Raw genomic sequence first — 17,570 nt, 5'->3', positions numbered from 1 at the left:
AATGTTGGATTGTTTTCACGTTAAGGAGTTATAGCTATATGCTGAATTTGATTAGTTTTTAACGGTGGATTTGGGGACTCACTTCTTTTATATTATCAATTCTAAACCAACTACATAAGAAATACTTCATTGCACGACTCCCAGTACCGACGAGCAGATCTCAAGGACACTTTTGTTTATCTTGAGATGACACATTTGACAGTGGAGATCTGCATATGTTTTTCATCAATTATATTCAGCTAAGTATTCATCTATACATCTTCACCACTATTATTCTGCTTGAACAACTTAAATTTAACTACATGTTTAGGGCTGGTAGGTAGGTGAGTGCAATGATGCAATGTTAATACATCTTTATTCTATTAACCTGTTGGTTTTGAATAAGATATTACACTGAGCACTCTATAATTATTTTTAATATTATAATTTATACTTTAAAAAATTTAATTCACTTTTTCTGTTATATTTTCTTCAATATATGCATAGAATTGTGGGCTGTGTGCTAAGGTTTTGTGCAGTTAGTTTGTGTACAAACCTTGTTTCTCCAAAGAGCACACACAAAATTGTGTACAACAGTTATGCTAACCTGTGTGCAAATCCTAGAACACTATACTGCATTGACCCTAGGGTCTGGATACTGCTGTTGTACTCCTCATCCACTGGATACACAGAAACATTTTAATCCCTTCCAAAGCCACAGGATTAAATGATAGGTGAGCTAGACGTTTATAAGTACAGTGGTTCTCCTACCAAACGACCAAAATGATAAAAGGGGTAGAACTCCTCTCATATAAAAGGCTAAAGAGATTAGGACTCTTCAGCTTGGAAAAGAGATGCCTAAGGATAAAGTGGTATAGAACGGGTAAAAATCAATATTTTTTTCCAGTAGGGGGTCTTTCCTGTCAGTAACATAAAAACATTCAGCAACTCAACGCTGCATGCGTTTCGGTACTCAGGGTACATTTCTCAGGAGTCTTGAAATCTCTTGTTTAAGAACCAAATGGTTGTGTTTTAAAGGTATGTTTTGGAGAGAAAAAAAAAAGTTGCCTCTCAGAAAATTTAGACTGGCTCTCTGGCTCACTGTTTCAGAGGGCTTTACTGAGTCTGATCCTTGTCAGAAAATCAAAATTTCAAGACTCCTGAGAAAGGTACCCTGCGTATCGAAACACATGCAGCATTACATCGCTGAATGTTTTTTATGTTACTGACAATAAAGACCCCTACTGGAACATCTTGAACTTCTCACTTTGTTTTATTTTTTCCAAGGTGAGTCCCATTCAGGTACACTAGATATTTTCACTGTCCCTAGTTGGCTCACAATCTAATTTAGTACCTGAGGCAATGGAGGGCTAAGGGCTAGATTCACTAACCCCCAATTCCATGACCGATCCGTGACCGATTGCATGCAGGCCGATGAATTCACAAAAGACCTGCATACAAATGGGGATGATCGTTTGACACGCACAGATCACTAGACGGATATCCTGACGCATGCGCAGACCCAGCTGTAGATGGTCTGCGCATGCACTGGCCCTCTGAGTGCAGCAGAGAATTTTTTTTTTTAAACTGCGGATTAAAACCACAGGCTTGAACTGTGGGGAAGGGCAGGTCAGTCGAGTCAGCAGGAGAGATTCGGGGCAGGCAGAAGAGAGGAGATTCAAGGCAGGCAGGAGATTTAGGGCTGAGAGCAGAGAAGAAGGGCAGCAGAAGGAACGGCATTCAGAAAGGACCTGAGCGACTGGTCCCCAGCAGTCGCTTTTTTTTTTTAGGATCGGTCAGCCCAGCCGCTGTTCCCTGAAAAGTTTTGTGAATCGCATCCCTGCCTACTTTGCATGCCGTCTCCCCTCATTTGCATGCACGGATCGGAATCGGATCAGAGGAGAGGTTAATGAATCGGGTCAGAGGGAAATTGGGTCATAAAGGGGTCGCCAAACTGATCTGTACACAATCGGTTTGCTTAGTGAATCTAGCACTGACTTGCCCCTAAGTTTGCACTGAGTGTGTATAAACCCGCCAAACGTCAAAGCAAGAAGGGGTGGCGGACCACCCCAGCCGCCGGCACCTCTCCACCCCCTCACGTGCTTGCACCCTCCCTTTCCACCCCTCCTGTACCTCTTTAAATCTTCACCAGCGCAAGCAACTTCTCCAGCCTGATGCTCGTGCTAGCCTGGCTCCCCTTTAAAATCACTTCTAGGTCGTGGGACCAGGAAATAACATCAGAGGGGAAGCCAACACTGGTATGAGCAGCAGGCCAGAGAAGGTGCTCATGCTAGTAAGATTTAAAAAAAAGGTACAGGGGGAGGGAGGACGCGAGCGTGGCGTGGGGAAGGAGCAAGGGAGCAGAGAGGAGGGCACGGGGGCACCATTGCTATGGGCACCTCCTACTCTCGCTATGGCACTGAGCTCAGCTCTGTGTGTCTGTCTGCTAAAGAGCTTTGACTGGTAGAGACCTGCAGCAGGTCTTTTCTCGTTTCTGGCTCCATCTCTTTTGACAAAATCTCCCCCTCCAGCTTCACTCCAAAAAAGATTACTTTTGTAGCTGCAAAAATGTTAAAAGCCCTATTTGAGTTTGTGCTTCTGCTTTATTTCTCTGTTTCACGAAGCTCTAGCAAACTTTGATCAAACCTCTCTTCCTTGTCATGTTTACTTCAGTGTTAGGCATATTTGTTAAGCACAAGTTGTATATTTTATGTTTGTAATTTAAGAGATAGAATAAAGCTGGGCAGGAAAGGTAAGCAGCAGCGTTATTTAATACATTCTTTAATGACCTCAGCGAAGACACACAGTCTCATTTGGTGCATAATATGGCCCAGTGATACTGGACAGAAGATAACGCAGGAAGGCTACACACTCATGAAGGCCATCTTTGAAAGAATTAAAGTTCAAACATTTTTATTTTCTGTGGAAACTCAATAATTCAGGATCATCATACAGCTCCAACTGTACTTAGGAGAAAGTGAAGCTTTCAACACCTCACCTACATCCCTCTACATGGCCTGGAGAAGATGTACTGGTTTCGAAAGCAGCCTGGACACACAATACTATAGTAGGATTAGAAATGTTTGAGGGCATATCATAACCCAATCAACTTTTAGTATAATTTAATCCAGCGGAACTTCATCAGTGCTTCCTTGAGTCAGCTCACCGCTCTGTCCTCAAACATTAGACAACATGTGCATACAACCTCTCTCCCCCTTTCAAGCAACCTTTTTTTCCAAAAACCCACAGCACAGCAAGGATAAGAGAGGTTGGTGTACTTTTATTTTTCAATTACTTCATTACCCGGATGGTGGAGCCAATATCCAGCTAGCAGCATGTTGGCTGAGGGGTACAGGAGGCTCTTGCAACCCAGTAACACCACACTAGAAAGCAAGTCTGCCTCTAAAACCATGTATCCAAAAAACAAGGAAGAGATCCTCCCCCCACTCCTCCCTCAATCTCATTAGCATATCCAGCCCCAATGTATATTTCTGTTTTCACAGTTTCTAGCACAAAGAGCCATTTCACAGTCCCTGTGACATTAGGCATGCACTTGCTGTACCTTTCCTCCCCCCGTGAGAACCTGTTCATGGAGGGCTACCTCTGTGCTGTTCCCAACCCTGGACGAAGCGAGCTTCAAAAGCCTGAAGGAACAGCACAGGCTACAAGCTCATCAACCAAATCTGCAGGATCATCAGAAGACAGCCAAGCCAGATCAGAGCAATGGTCCACAGAGCCTACCATCCTAACTTCGCCGCGAGAAAATGGCACTTTAGCAGCATAGTTCAATTGTTTATCTGCTTCACAATTCTCTGCTGCCATCAGCTCAGGAAGAGGTGTTGGCTTGAGACATTGGCAGATGGGCTTCTTTCTGGCCACCAGCTGTATTGTGGTAGAAAGAAAAATTACACATACCCAATCAGAGAGAATCAACAACACAGCATCAACAATGCACCAAAAAAATGAAATGGGTCATGAAGTAGGAAAATTGAAGCAGATTTATTAAGGACCCACTGCAGACTGTTTCGATGTAGAACCTGCAGCAAGGGTCTATATAACATATGAAACATACATACAAATATATATACCTACTATAATAAAACCCTAAGCATGCATGCACACTCCTACCTCCGTGATCCCTGCGTCCGTGATCCGCAACTCCGTGCCAGTAGAACCTACTGCGCATGCGGAGTTTGAAATGGCGACCACGGACACAAGGATGTGGAGAACACACCGGCAACAACCCCCTCCCGCCTTCAATCATTCTAAGTCTTGCACACTCTAAGTCAGCTGCCGCCGCTGCTGCTCTTCATTCACATCTGCCCCCCTCTTCAAAGCAGCCTGCAGAAGATCGCCGGCCGGCTGTAGCGAACCTCGTAGGCCGCTCTCCACCTTGGTAGAACGATCCCTCTAACACGATCCCGTACGTCAGAGGGGCAGGATCGCATCAAAAGGAATGTGCTAACGAGGTGGAGAGTGGCCTGTGAGGTTCGCTACAGCCGGCCGGCAATCCTCAGCAGGCTGCTTTGAAGAGGAAGGCAGATGCGAATGAAGAGCAGCAGCGGCGTCAGCAGTTCGTGCCGGTGGGCCAGAAGAGACCAGGAAGCCAGGATGGAGGGAAGGTAAGTGGTTTGGGAGCAGGTATTAGGGAGCAGGGAAGAAGTGCTGCTGGACAGGGGGGGAGATAAAAAGAAGGGAGAAGTGCTGCTGCTGGACAGGGGGAGCAGGGAAGAGGTGCTGCTGGACAGGGGGATGTAAAAGGAAGGTAGAAGGGCTACTGCTGGACAGGGGGAGCAGGGAAGGGATGCTGCTGGACAGGGGGGAGGTAAAAGGAAGGCAGAAGGGCTACTGCTGGACAGGGGAAGCAGGGAAGAGGTGGTGGTGGACAGCAGAGGAAAGAGAGAGACAGAAAGACAGACACATCTATTAATGTAACGGGCTTAAAGACTAGTGTATCTATCTATCTATCTATCTATCTATATCTAGATAGATATAGATATCTGTCTATCTAATATAATAAAAGCCTAAGCCGTGCATGTGCACTCTGACCTGCGTGCTCCCGTTTTCCGTGCGCTGTAGGTCCCCACAGGTAAGAGTGCGCATGCGCTTTCCACGCATCTCTCTCGCTTTGATAGGTTCCCACCCTCCACCCCCCCGAGGCCAGCAGCGCTGCTAACCGGCATTGCTCCCCCCGAAGGCCCCCCCCGCGAACCGGCACCCTCCCACCTGCAATCCGGCACTCCCCCCCGCCGCCATAGGGCACCCCCCCGCTGCCATCAGTAACCCCCCCCCCCGCCATGACCTGAGGTCCCCCCAACCCACCCGAACCCTCTTCTTACTTTGATGTAGCCTCCGCACCAGCATGTCCTGTGCGTTGGTGCCGGTGCCCGAAGATCTGCCACCTGTACTGGGCCTTGATCATGTGCGCATGCTCAAGACCTGAGAGTTCACGTTCGACGTGAGAGTTCACGTTCGACGTGAACTCTCAGGCCTTGAGCATGCGCACATGCTCAAGGCCCAGCACAGGAGGCAGATCTTCGGGCACAGACACCAGCACAGGACATGCTGGTGCCGGTGTGGAGGCTACATCAAAGTAAGAAGAGGGTTCGGGTGGGTTGGGGGGACCTCAGGTCATGGCGGGGGGGGGGGCGCTCGCAAATCGAGGCAACAAGTTTGCAAATGTTTTGCTCGTCTTGCAAAACACTCGCAAACCGGTGCACTCGTAAACCGAGGTACCACTGTATTTTGTTTTTATAAATTAGTATTGTGACATTTATACTTATATAAACCACATGAATTTAATATGCTTATAGCTTTCTATTTGTATATATGTTTTATATGTTATGCAGACACTTGACAAAGGCAATTTGCTGAAACATAGTCCATGTTGAACCTTAATTCTGCTTCCATTTTCCTACTTCATAACCCACTTTTACTTCTTTAGGGCATTACAGAAGAAAGATTAAATCATATTTCTAACCTCTACAACTACCAGAAGCAGTGACAAAAAGCACAGTTACTTACCATAACAGGTGTTATCCAGGGACAGCAGGCAGATATTCTCTACATGTGGGTGACGTCATCCACGGAGCCCCGATGCGGACAGCTTTTCAAGCAAACTTGATTGAAGATTTCAAGTTTGCTGGTGCTGCACCACGCATGTGCGTGCCTTCCCGCTCCACTAGAGGGCGCATCCCCTCCTTGTGGTCTTCAGTTCAGATAGCTAGCAAAGAAGCCAACCCCGGGGAGGTGGGAGGGTTACGAGAATATCTGCCTGCAGTCCCTGGATAACACCTGTTACGGTAAGTAACTGTGCTTTATCCCAGGACAAGCAGGCAGCTTTATTCTCTACATGTGGGTGACCTCCAAGCTAACCAAAAAAGGGACGGAGGGAAGTTGGCAATTTAGGAAAACAGATTACGCAAAACCACCTGGCCAAACTGGCCGTCGCTCCTGGACAAAGTATCCAGACAGTAGTGAGAGGTGAAGGTATGAACCGAAGACCAAGTGGCAGCCTTGCAGATCTCCTCAATTGGTGTGGACCTGAGGAAAGCGACAGAAGCCGCCATCGCTCAGACTTTATGTCCCATGACCCGACCATGCAGCGAAAGACCAGCCTGAGCGTAGCAGAAGGAAATACAAGCAGCCAACTAGTTGGACAAGGTGCACTTGGAAACAGGATTTCCCAACCTATTAGGATCAAAAGATAAGAACTGAGGAACCTTCCGATGAGACTGAGTGCGTTGGAGATAGAAAGTCAACGCCTGTTTACAATCAAGAGTGTGAAGCGCCACCTCGCCAGGATGAGAATGTAGCTTAGGGAAGAACACCGGAAGGACAATGGACTGATTAAGGTGAAAATCGGACACCAGCTTAGGCAAGAACTTGGGATGAGTGCATAGAACCACCTTGTCATGATGAAAAAGAGTAAAAGGTGGATCCGCAATCAAAGCCTGCAGCTCACTAACCCTGCGAGCAGACGTGAGGGCAAGCAGGAAGATCACCTTCCAAGTGAGGAACTTCAAATGAGCTTTATCCATGGGCTCAATGGGGGGTTTCATCAACTGAGCGAGAACCACATTGAGATCCCAAACCACAGGGGGAGGCTTGAGAGGAGGATGAACATTCAAGAGACCCCGCATTAAACGAGAAACCAAAGGGTGGACAGAAAGCGACTTACCATCCAGCTGCCTATGGAAGGCGGCAATCGCACTAAGATGTACACGAACAGAATTGGTCTTGAGGCCAGACCTAGACAAATGAAGCAAATAATCCAAAACCAATGATAAAGAAGCAGACAAGGGTTCCACCCGATTCGAAGCACACCACGTGGCGAATCTAGTCCACTTCTGGCCCAGGTAAATGTAGAGGTGGAAGAAAAACGACGGGACCTGCGGTGCTTATACGCAAATGCAAGAAGCCTCACGGCCAAGATGGGTGAACTAGAAGTCGTCGCCAAAGGGGAGGACCTAGATATAATTGGAATTGTAGAAACCTGGTGGACAGAGGAAAATCAATGGGATGTAGCGCTGCCGGGGTTCAAGCTCTATAGGAAGGACAGGACCCACAAAAAGGGGGGAGGCATAGCACTATATATATAAAGGACTCTATCCACTCGGTCGGGATGGATATGGCAACGAAGGCAGAGGGGCTGGAATCGCTGTGGGTCAAATTACCGGGAAACAAGGGTGCGGGCATAAAACTGGGGCTGTACTATCGACCACCTGGTACACCAGAGGGAGTCGGACACGACTTGGAAGCAGAATTGAGACAGGAGTGCAGGACTGGAAGTGTAACAGTGATGGGGGACTTCAACTACCCAGGGATAGACTGGAGTACGGGTCACTCCAACTGCACTAGGGAAACAGGATTTGTAGAAGCTGTGAAGGACTGCTTCATGGAGCAACTAGTCAAAGAACCGACGCGAGGGGGTACTACTCTTGACCTCATCCTAAACGGATTAGGGGGGCCTGCAAGAGGGGTAGAAGTGGGAGGACCACTAGGCAACAGTGATCACAACACGATCAGATTCACATTAGAAAGAGGGACACCCATAGTTAGGAGGACCGCAACAACTGCGCTGAACTTCAAGAAAGGGAACTACGTTGCTATGAGGGAAATGGTAGGGAGGAAGCTCAGAAACATCTTTAGGATGGAGACTGTGGGAAGCGCCTGGACCCTATTCAGGAACACCCTGCAGGAAGCACAGAGAATGTACGTCCCCAATTTCAGGAAAGGCTGCAAGAACAAGCGATCAAAGGACCCGGTTTGGATGTCAATAGAAGTAAAGAGGGCGATAAAGGACAAAAAAGTATCTTTCCGGAGATGGAAAAAGGACCCAACAGAGGAAAATCACCAGGCGCACAGGAAATGCCAAAAGGAATGCCACCGGGAGGTTAGAAAAGCAAAAGGGAAATACGAAGAGGGGCTGGCCAAGGAGGCGAAAGTTACATTCTTCAGTTACATTAAGGGGAAGCGACCAGCGAGAGAGGAGGTAGGGCCGTTGGACGATGGGGATAGGAAGGGAGTGATTAAGGAGGATAAAGAGGTAGCTGAGAGGTTGAACACGTTCTTCTCGTCGGTTTTCACGAGCGAAGACACATCTAATATACCAGACTCAGAGGAGCTCATGAGTGGGGAACAGGCTGAAAAATTAGAGCACATAGAGGTAAGTAGGGAGGATGTCCTCCAACAGATAGACAGGTAAAAATGCGGCAAATCACCGGGCCCGGACGGGATCCACCCAAGGGTTCTGAAGGAACTAAGACAGGAAATAGCGGGCACAATCCAACATGTTTGCAACCTATCCTTGAAAACTGGTGAGGTGCCAGAGGACTGGAAATTGGCAAATGTCACACCCATCTTCAAGAAGGGATCGAGGGGTGACCCCGGGAACTACAGGCCGGTGAGCCTGACTTCAATTATAGGGAAGATGGTGGAAGCTATGATCAAGGACGGCATTTGCGAGCACATCGAGAGGAATGGCCTACTGAGAACAAGCCAGCACGGATTCTGTAAGGGAAGGTCGTGCCTAACGAACCTTCTGTACTTCTTTGAGGGGATAAGCAGTCGGGTGGACAATGGGGAGCCCATAGACATCATTTACCTCGACTTTCAAAAGGCTTTTGACAAGGTGCCACATAAAAGGCTACTTAAGAAGCTGTGGAACCACGGGGTGGGAGGGGATGTGCACAGATGGATCAAGCACTGGCTGTCGGGTAGACAGCAGAGGGTTGGAGTAAAGGGTCAGTATTCTGACTGGCGGGGAGTCACGAGCGGTGTGCCACAGGGATCGGTGCTGGGGCCTTTACTCTTTAACATATTCATCAATGACCTGGAAAAGGAGACAAAGTGTGAGGTTATAAAATTCGCAGACGATACCAAACTGTGCGGCAGAGTTAGGACCAGGGAGGAGTGTGAGGACCTACAAAGGGACCTGGACAAGCTGGAAGACTGGGCAAACAAATGGCAAATGCGCTTCAACGTGGACAAATGCAAGGTCATGCATATAGGGAAAAAGAACCCGTTGTTCAGTTACAAATTAGGGGGGGGTATTGTTGGGAGACAGCAGACTTGGGTGTGCTGGTGGATGCATCACTGAAGCCATCTGCACAGTGCGCAGCAGCCTCGAAAAAAGCCAACAGGATGCTGGGCATCATAAAGAAGGGCATAGCAACCAGAACACGGGAAGTCATCATGCCATTGTATCGAGCGATGGTGCGTCCACATCTGGAATACTGCGTTCAGTATTGGTCGCCGCACCTCAAGAAGGACATGGCGGTACTTGAGAGAGTCCAAAGGAGAGCAACGAAAATGGTAAGAGGGCTGGAACACTGCTCATACGCTGAGAGGCTGGATAGGCTGGGGCTCTTCTCTCTGGAGAAAAGGAGGCTCAGGGGAGATATGATAGAGACCTTCAAGATCATGAGGGGCATAGAGAGGGTGGATAGGGACAGATTCTTCAGACTGAAGGGGACAGCAAATACGAGGGGGCATTCTGAGAAACTGAAGGGAGACAGGTTCAAAACAAATGCAAGGAAGTTTTTTTTCACCCAAAGGGTCGTGGACACTTGGAATGCGCTACCAGAGGAAGTGATCAGGCAGAGTACGGTACAAGGATTCAAACAGGGATTGGATGGATTCCTGAGGGATAAAGGGATCGTGGGATACTGAGGGAGGAGCTGGGATGTAACACAAGTATAGGAAGTTAACCAGGTAATGAGTATAAACCAACCTGGTCGTGCATGTGCAAGACCGGAGGGCTAGGACTTTGATAGGAAGGCAGGACTTAAATGAGAAACCAAGGTGGCAAGGGAGCCCCTTCTGATGATTCAGACAAGTCTTGACCTGTTTTTGGGCCACCGCGGGAGCGGACTGCTGGGCAGGATGGACCTGTGGTCTGACCCGGCAGAGGCACTGCTTATGTTCTTATGTTCTTATAACACTGTCTAGTGGAAGCTTTCCTAGAAGCTTTCAGAACATCCCTCACTGACTGGGACAACTCAAAGGAAGGAGTCAGGTGGAAAGGAACCAAGCCGTCAGATGTAGAGACTGCAGATTGGGATGCAACAGCGAACCCCGACTCTGAGACAGCAGAGAAGGAAACACAGGCAGAAGCAGAGGATCCCTGATACTGAGTTGAAGAAGCAAGGAAAACCACAGCTGTCAAGGCCACCGAGGAGCGATCAGAATCATGGTGGCGTGGGTCAACTTGAGACGGACAAGCGTCCTCAGAATCAACGGAAAGGGAGGAAACGCATACAGGAACCTGCCAGTCCAATCCAAGAGGAATGCTTCGGCCTCGAGACGATCCGGGGAGAACACCCTGGAGCAGAAAAGAGGCAACTTGTGATTGAGGGGCGAGGCGGAGTCCCCCGCCGAAAAAACACCTGACGCAGAGTCTGGGAATGGAGAGACCATTCGTGCGGCTGCAGGAGGCGACTTAACTTGTCCGCCAGACAGTTGTGTTCACCCTGGATGTAGACCGCCCGAAAAAAGCTGTTGTGGCGAAATGCCCAATTCCAAAGGCGAAGAGCCTTCTTGCAGAGAGACAGGGAACCCGTACCCCCCTGCTTGTTGACGTAATACATCGCCACCTGGTTATCCGTACGTACCAGGACCACCTGATCCCGAAGCAAATGGCAGAAGGCCACCACGGCATTGTAAATGGCCCAAAGCTCCAACAAGTTGATGTGGTAACGCCGATCCGCACTCGACCAAAGGCCCTGCGTACGCAGCCCGTCGAGATGCGCCCCCCAAGCATACGCCAAGGAGTCCGTCGTCAGGACCTTGTGATGCTTAGGAGCGAGAAAAAGCAACCCTCTGGATAGATTGGAAGAGTTGGTCCACCAACGGAGCGAGCGTGTGAAGGATGGAGTCACCGCAATGAGATGAGAAGCGGGATCCCGATCCTGTCGCCACAGAGAGGCCAGAGTCCACTGAGGGACCCTCAGATGCAGCCTCGCGAAAGGCGTGACATGCACGGTGGAGGCCATGTGCCCCAAGAGGACCATCATCTGCTTGGCCGAGACCGAAGCCCGCAGGGAAACCTGCTGGCTCAGCTGCACGAGCGTGGCCTGCCGAGAGAGAGGCAGGAACGACCGGAGGTGAACCATGTCCAGCAAGGCCACGATGAACTGTAGAGACTGAGAGGGACACAACTGAGACTTTGGGAAGTTTACCTCGAACCCCAGACTCTGAAGGAATATAATAGTCTGACGGGTCGCTGAAATAACCCCCTCCCTCGACAGGGCTTTGATTAGCCAGTCGTCGAGGTACAGGAAGACCTGGAGACCCTGGGACCGCAAGGCTGCAGCCATCACCACGAGACACTTCGTGAAGATTCGTGGGGAGGAAGCCAGCCCAAACGGGAGGACCCTGTATTGAAGATGCAGGTCCCCCACCTGAAAGCGAAGGAACCGGCGACAAGCAGGATGCACCGACACGTGAGTGTAAGCTTCCTTCAGATCGAGGGAACATAACCAGTCCCCCTCATCCAGCAAGGGATACAGAACGGGAAGCGAGAGCATCTGGAACTTCTCCTGAACCAGAAATTTGTTCAGCTTCCGGAGGTCCAGGATAGGCCGGAGGTCCCCGGTCTTTTTGAGGACCAGGAAGTACCGGGAGTAAAACCCTTGCCCCCGCTGACAAGAGGGAACCTCCTCCACTGCTCGAAGGCGAAGGAGAGCTGAGCCTCCAGAAGGAGCAAGGGAAGCTGCGCACTATTCAAAAGAGATCCGCCGGGAGGACTGTTCGGCGGAAACTCTCGGAAGTTCAGTGAATACCCCTCTCTGATAACGGTGAGGACCCAAGCGTCCGAGGTTATGCGTGTCCAACTCGGGTAGAAGGTCCCGAGTCGGCCCCCAATAGGCAGAGGGATGTCCAGCGCGGAGGGGGCCAGCCCCCATCCGCTCAGCCCGTCAAAAAGACGGCGCGGGCTTAAGACACCGCAGGGGTCTGAGGCTTAGGAAGAGCCCGCTGCTGCTGTTGGCGGCGAGGAGGCGGGCGAGAAAAGGCTGGTGTAGACTTTTGCGGGTACCACCGGGGCGGCAGCTGATAAGCCTTAGGAGGAGTGGGCTTCGGCTTAGGCCGCACCAAAGAAGTGAAAGATCGCTCATGCTCCGAGAGGCGCTTGGTGGCCACCTCGATCGAGTCGTCAAAAAGTTCAGTCCCCAAACAGGGAAGATTGGCCAGACGATCCTGGAGGTTAGGGTCCATGTCCACAATGCGGAGCCACGTCAAATGGCCGAAACCTGGGAGGCCAGTTCAAAAGCATTGTAAGCCGCGTGGAACAGGTGCATATGAAACTGCGAAAGGGAGTACACCAGGCGCCCAAAATCCGCCTGACGGGAGATCACCCTGGAAGGCGGGCAAGGACTTGATCAGAACCTTAAGGTACAATGTAAAGGTGAAGTTATAGTTCAAGACCCGATTGGCCATCATCGAATTTTGGTAGAGACGCCTGCCAAATTTGTCCATCGTCCTCCCCTCCTGGCCCGGTGGGACTGCCGCAGAGACCCTGGAGGGGCGAGACTTCTTTATGGAAGACTCCACCAGCAAGGACTGGTGGGAAAGTTGTGCCTTTTCAAACCCCGGGCAAGGGACGGTCCTGTACTTCGACTCGATTTTGGATAGAATGGCCGGGACCGCATAGGGGGTCTCCAAATTCCGGATGAAAGCCTGGCGCAGCACCGGATTCAAAGGGAGCCGTAGGGACACCCGAGGAGGACAAGGCTGGTCCAACTCCTCCAGGAACTCCTTTGTGTATTTTGAGTCCGACTGGAGGTCGAGGTGGAGTGCCCTCCCCATGTCCTGCACGAACTTCGTGAAAGAGGAGGGACGATTATCCGACCGACCCTGACGGGGGGTGGTCGAACGAGACCGAGGTGCCGCCGAGAAGGACGGAGAAGCCTCCCTAGAGTAATGCGGAGGCAAATCAGTGTCCCGCTGCCCCGAGCCCCAGGACGCCCCACTAAAGGAACGCGGCGGGGTCGAGGACCGTCGGCGCCTCGAGGACGCCTGAGGTGAGGACCCCAGGGTCCGAGGCACCGAGGCCTCCAGGCGCTGAGGAGAGATGCCTCGGGAAAAAGGGGACCTACCCGAAACCGGGGCCTCCCGGAGCGGCAACTTGAACAACCAAGGGTTGGACAAGGACAACTCTGAGGCCCGGAGAACCTCGGTAGAGCGAGGGGCGGGGGACCGGCCCCGCCTCGGAGGGGAGTCCCAGTGTTGCTTCGCTAAGCCGCGAGCGGGGGTCAAGGCGCGTTCCGACCGGCGCTTCGACTTCGAGGAACGCCTCGAGATCCAAGGCAAAGAATCTGTAGAGGAAAGACGCCTCGACCGGCGCACCTTGCCCCGAGGGGCCTCGACACGACGCTCAGGCTAGTCCATCGCATGCGAGGTCGAGGCCGGAGTCAAGTTAGCCAACACCGAAGAAAGCTCCGAGGATATCAAGGCCCGAAGCATATCCTGGAACCCCGACGCCGAAACCACAGCCGGCAAGTCAGGCGCAGCAGTGCATTCCACCGAGGGCGATCTCAAGGATGAGTATTCCCTTGAGGCGGAAGCACACTTGGAGGGCTTAGACTGTTTCAACAAGGCTGGAGGAAAAGAACTCCCACCATGGATGGCCGGAGATTCCGAGGTTGGCTTCCTCGCCGGCGCAGCCCCTGAAGAAAGAAGAGGGGACTTACCCGACGCTGACGGCCTCGAGGTCGAGGTCTGCTTAGTCGGGGCCGAGGTCTTCGAGGCCGACATCGAGGCCGGGGCCGACGCCGAGACCGGGGCCGAAACCAGGGCCTGCTCCACAGCAAACAACTCAGCCATGCAGGCCCATCAACAAAGCAGAGCACGTTTCTGGAAAGTGGCACACCGGGGGCAAGAATCGGTAGGATGATCCGCCCCTAGGCACAAAATGCACCAACGATGCGGGTCGGTAATAGATAGAAGCCGACCTCACTGGGTGCACTTTTTAAACCCGGTAAGGGGCCGGGACATAGAGATACACGGCCGCAGCCAAACGAGACCGAGCGGCCACGGCAAACCGGGAGCCCCCGGATGCCGAACTACGATCGGTAATTAGCACAAAAAAGAAAGGAGAAAAACCGCACAGCGACTCCCGAGAAAAAACAAAGAAGCTGCGGTGCTAGAAAGGCACTAAACACGGAGAGAAAAAAATGACAGGCCTTTCTGGCTCCGCAGAAAACTAAGAACTGAAGACCACGAGGAGGGGATGCGCCCTCTAGTGGAGAAGGAAGGCCCGCACATGCGTGGTGCAGCACCAGCAAACTTTAAATCTTCAATCAAGTTTGCTTGAAAAGCTGTCCGCGTCGGGGCTCCATGGATGACGTCACCCACATGTAGAGAATATGCTGCCTGCTTGTCCTGGGATAAGCAGGAATTCAAACACAAGCAGTTAATATGAAAGGATGGGATGAGTCCTATAGGAGGGTTTGCAGAACTGTGCTAGAACCTAGCAGAAATTTTACTGCAGAAGTGGATATAAGAGGGTGTCTCAGAGGCTGAAGTGCCTTAGGATACTAAAAAAACAAAAGCATGTGGGCCCCTGCTATTCAAAAAATTGAGCTTATAAATTTATACTCCTAAGGGCACACATTTAGGAGCACAAGTACTTTCATCCAAACTGATGAGCATAAATTCAAGAGCAAACTAAAAACTGTCTTGTTTAGGGATGCATTTCTGACATGAGAACGGATCTTATACTTATCTACATGCTCAAAGCACAGTGTTGAAAAAGAATCACTTTAAAGAAGCGTCAACCCCACCCTATTTGTTTTCACCTTTCCCTCTTACCGTCCTTTTCATTTATTTTATCTCGATGTATTTTTGCACCTTCCTAACCCCGGATCCTCCTGCGTCGCTTTGCTCATGTCTTCTCTATCAAACATATTTATTTTATAAATTGTTTCCCCTGTTTTTTAAAAATTAAATTTTAGTATTGTAAATCATCTATGTACCCGTTGATAGGCGGTCTATTAAGTACAGAATAAACTTGGAAATATAAGTTTTCAGCTGAAAATTCAACTTAACTTAGGAGCTTAAAAGTTATGGTCCTTATTTTACAAGCCCTATTCAAGTTTAATCATGCATAAACTGGCATGATTAAAAAACAACATTCATAAATGCCTTAAGCCCCCATTTCGCAAAGCCTGGGCTCTTAAATCTATGAGTCTCAAGTGTATGCAAATGAAGGAGTGGGGCAAGGATTTTGTGACCTATTGCTATTGAACACTGCTCCACCGGTTTTCATAAGTGTTTTTATCAAATGTTAAATAAACTGTAACCCCTCAGCAATTTTGTCCCCTCATACTAGGTTAATAGATCATTGTGACAGTATCGGGAACTTAACCAGTTATGTTTCTAAGATCGCAAAGATAAATGGCTATGTGCCCACATATAACAAGTTATCTTTGCAATCTTAAAAACATAATCAACCAGTTATGTGCCAGCTTACTAAACCTCTCTATTCTATATATGTTTTTTTTCTTTTTAAAATGTTAATGCTGTGCATACCTGCCACATAAAAATGTCCATTTCCCTTATATCGTTTGCTGTCCCGTTTTTGTTGGAATTCGCGCAAACCGAAGGTTCGTTTATCCTATTTGGTGGGAGGTTGGCGACAGGGAGGACTGGGACTTCCGGATTTTGGCCTTTATAATGAGGCCTGTTTGCTGCGCCATTTGAAAGACTGGCTCCTGGATGAACGTCAGTATACTCCGTTGGATTTTGAACGGGCCTTCTATGCTCCTCATACCTTGAACAGTCTCTTACACTTGCCCGCTACGGATCTTCCCCCTGAGTTCCGTGCGTGTGTTTCTTTGAAGTCTATGCGTGCTGTGTGGGAGAGCTTGGTCGGCAGACTGGGAGGGGACCCGAGGGTGTCGAATCAACTTCCCCTACGGGGGAATTTGGCCTTTGCGCCAGGCCGGGATAGCCAGGCTTTTCTCGACTGGGCGGCCTGCGGCTTTCATCTTTTGGAACATCTGTTGACGGAGGAGGGCGGTTTGCAGCCTTTGGACGCTTTGAGGGATCGATTGGGTGGGGGTTGGGGAGATATTTTTGCCTATTGGCAGGTTAAGCATTATATTCTTTCTCTTCCGCAGGACCGCCTTGCTTTCCCGATGGGGGTGCGTCTTCGGTTATTTTTTGATGGGGTGGCAGTGGCTTTTACTTCGGTGTCGGCATTATATAGGGCCTTGTTGGAGCTTATGGATACTAAGGAGGTGTCGCAGCTTAGGCGAAGCTGGGGTCGTGAACTTGGCCTAGATCTTGGTGCTTGGGATGTTTTGCGAGCGGTGCGTGGGGTCCCTCATCTGATTACGGGGGCGGAGTATCGTGAGTGTTATGTTAGAGTGATTTATAGGGCCTATCTTACTCAAGTCCAATTGCATAAAATGGGAGGTATTGACTCCCCTTTGTGCTTGAAATGTGGCAGGGCCCCCAATACTTTCGCTCACTCTTTTTGGGATTGTTGGACTATACAGGTTTTTTGGAGGGCTATTGCTCGATATTTCCGTGGGTTATTTGTGAGTACTATTGTGGGTACTGTAGAGCAGCTGGTTCTTGATCTTCCTGGGGCCTTTCGCGGTCTTCCTAGAGGGGGTAGCCTTTGGTGTCGTAAGGTGTGTCTCCTTGCTCGCAAATGCATTTTGAAATCTTGGACTGTCTCGGAGCCTCCCTCTTTTTGGTCCTGGAGAGCGCTGGTGCATAATTTGGCCATGTGGGAGGCCCGTGAGGCTGTTGGCCACCCTCGTCGCCGACGTCATTTTTTGCTTGTCTGGGGAGTTTATTTGGACTCCTTAACTCCTAGAGGGCGTAGTCTCCTGTTGAATCCTCTGGTTTAGCTGGGCTGAGGCTCTCGGCATCTCCTGGGTTCGGGCACCGCTCCCCCTTTCCCTTTTTTTTTTTTTTTTTTTTTTTTTTTTTTCCTCTATTTATTAGTTTTCTTCTTTAGGGTTGTTGAGGGAGGGATGGGTGATTCCTTGGGTCAGCTGGGGGCCACCAGAACACGGGCCTTTGGTACTTGGAAGTTACGTCTTTTGGCTTCTGTTAGTTGGGGGTGGGGGTAGGGG

The 17,570-nt window shown here is 50.0% G+C and overlaps 1 protein-coding gene across 1 annotated transcript in view; it reads right to left on the bottom strand.

Moving 5' to 3' along the window:
• Nucleotides 1-2,744: 2,744 nt before the first annotated feature.
• The window catches only part of EGLN2 (egl-9 family hypoxia inducible factor 2), a 51,934-nt gene continuing 37,108 nt past the window's right edge, over nt 2,745-17,570 (bottom strand). Inside the window, exon 5 of the mRNA XM_033955019.1 lies at nt 2,745-3,861. Coding sequence (XP_033810910.1) covers nt 3,806-3,861 — 56 coding nt within the window. The 3' untranslated portion in view covers nt 2,745-3,805. The remainder of the gene's footprint in view (nt 3,862-17,570) is intronic.

Source organism: Geotrypetes seraphini, chromosome 8 (genome assembly GCF_902459505.1).
Source record: "Geotrypetes seraphini chromosome 8, aGeoSer1.1, whole genome shotgun sequence".
NCBI classification, from domain to species: domain Eukaryota; kingdom Metazoa; phylum Chordata; class Amphibia; order Gymnophiona; family Dermophiidae; genus Geotrypetes; species Geotrypetes seraphini.
The sequence above is the reverse complement of the archived record's forward strand: the minus strand, read 5'-3'. Positions and strand labels throughout refer to the sequence as shown.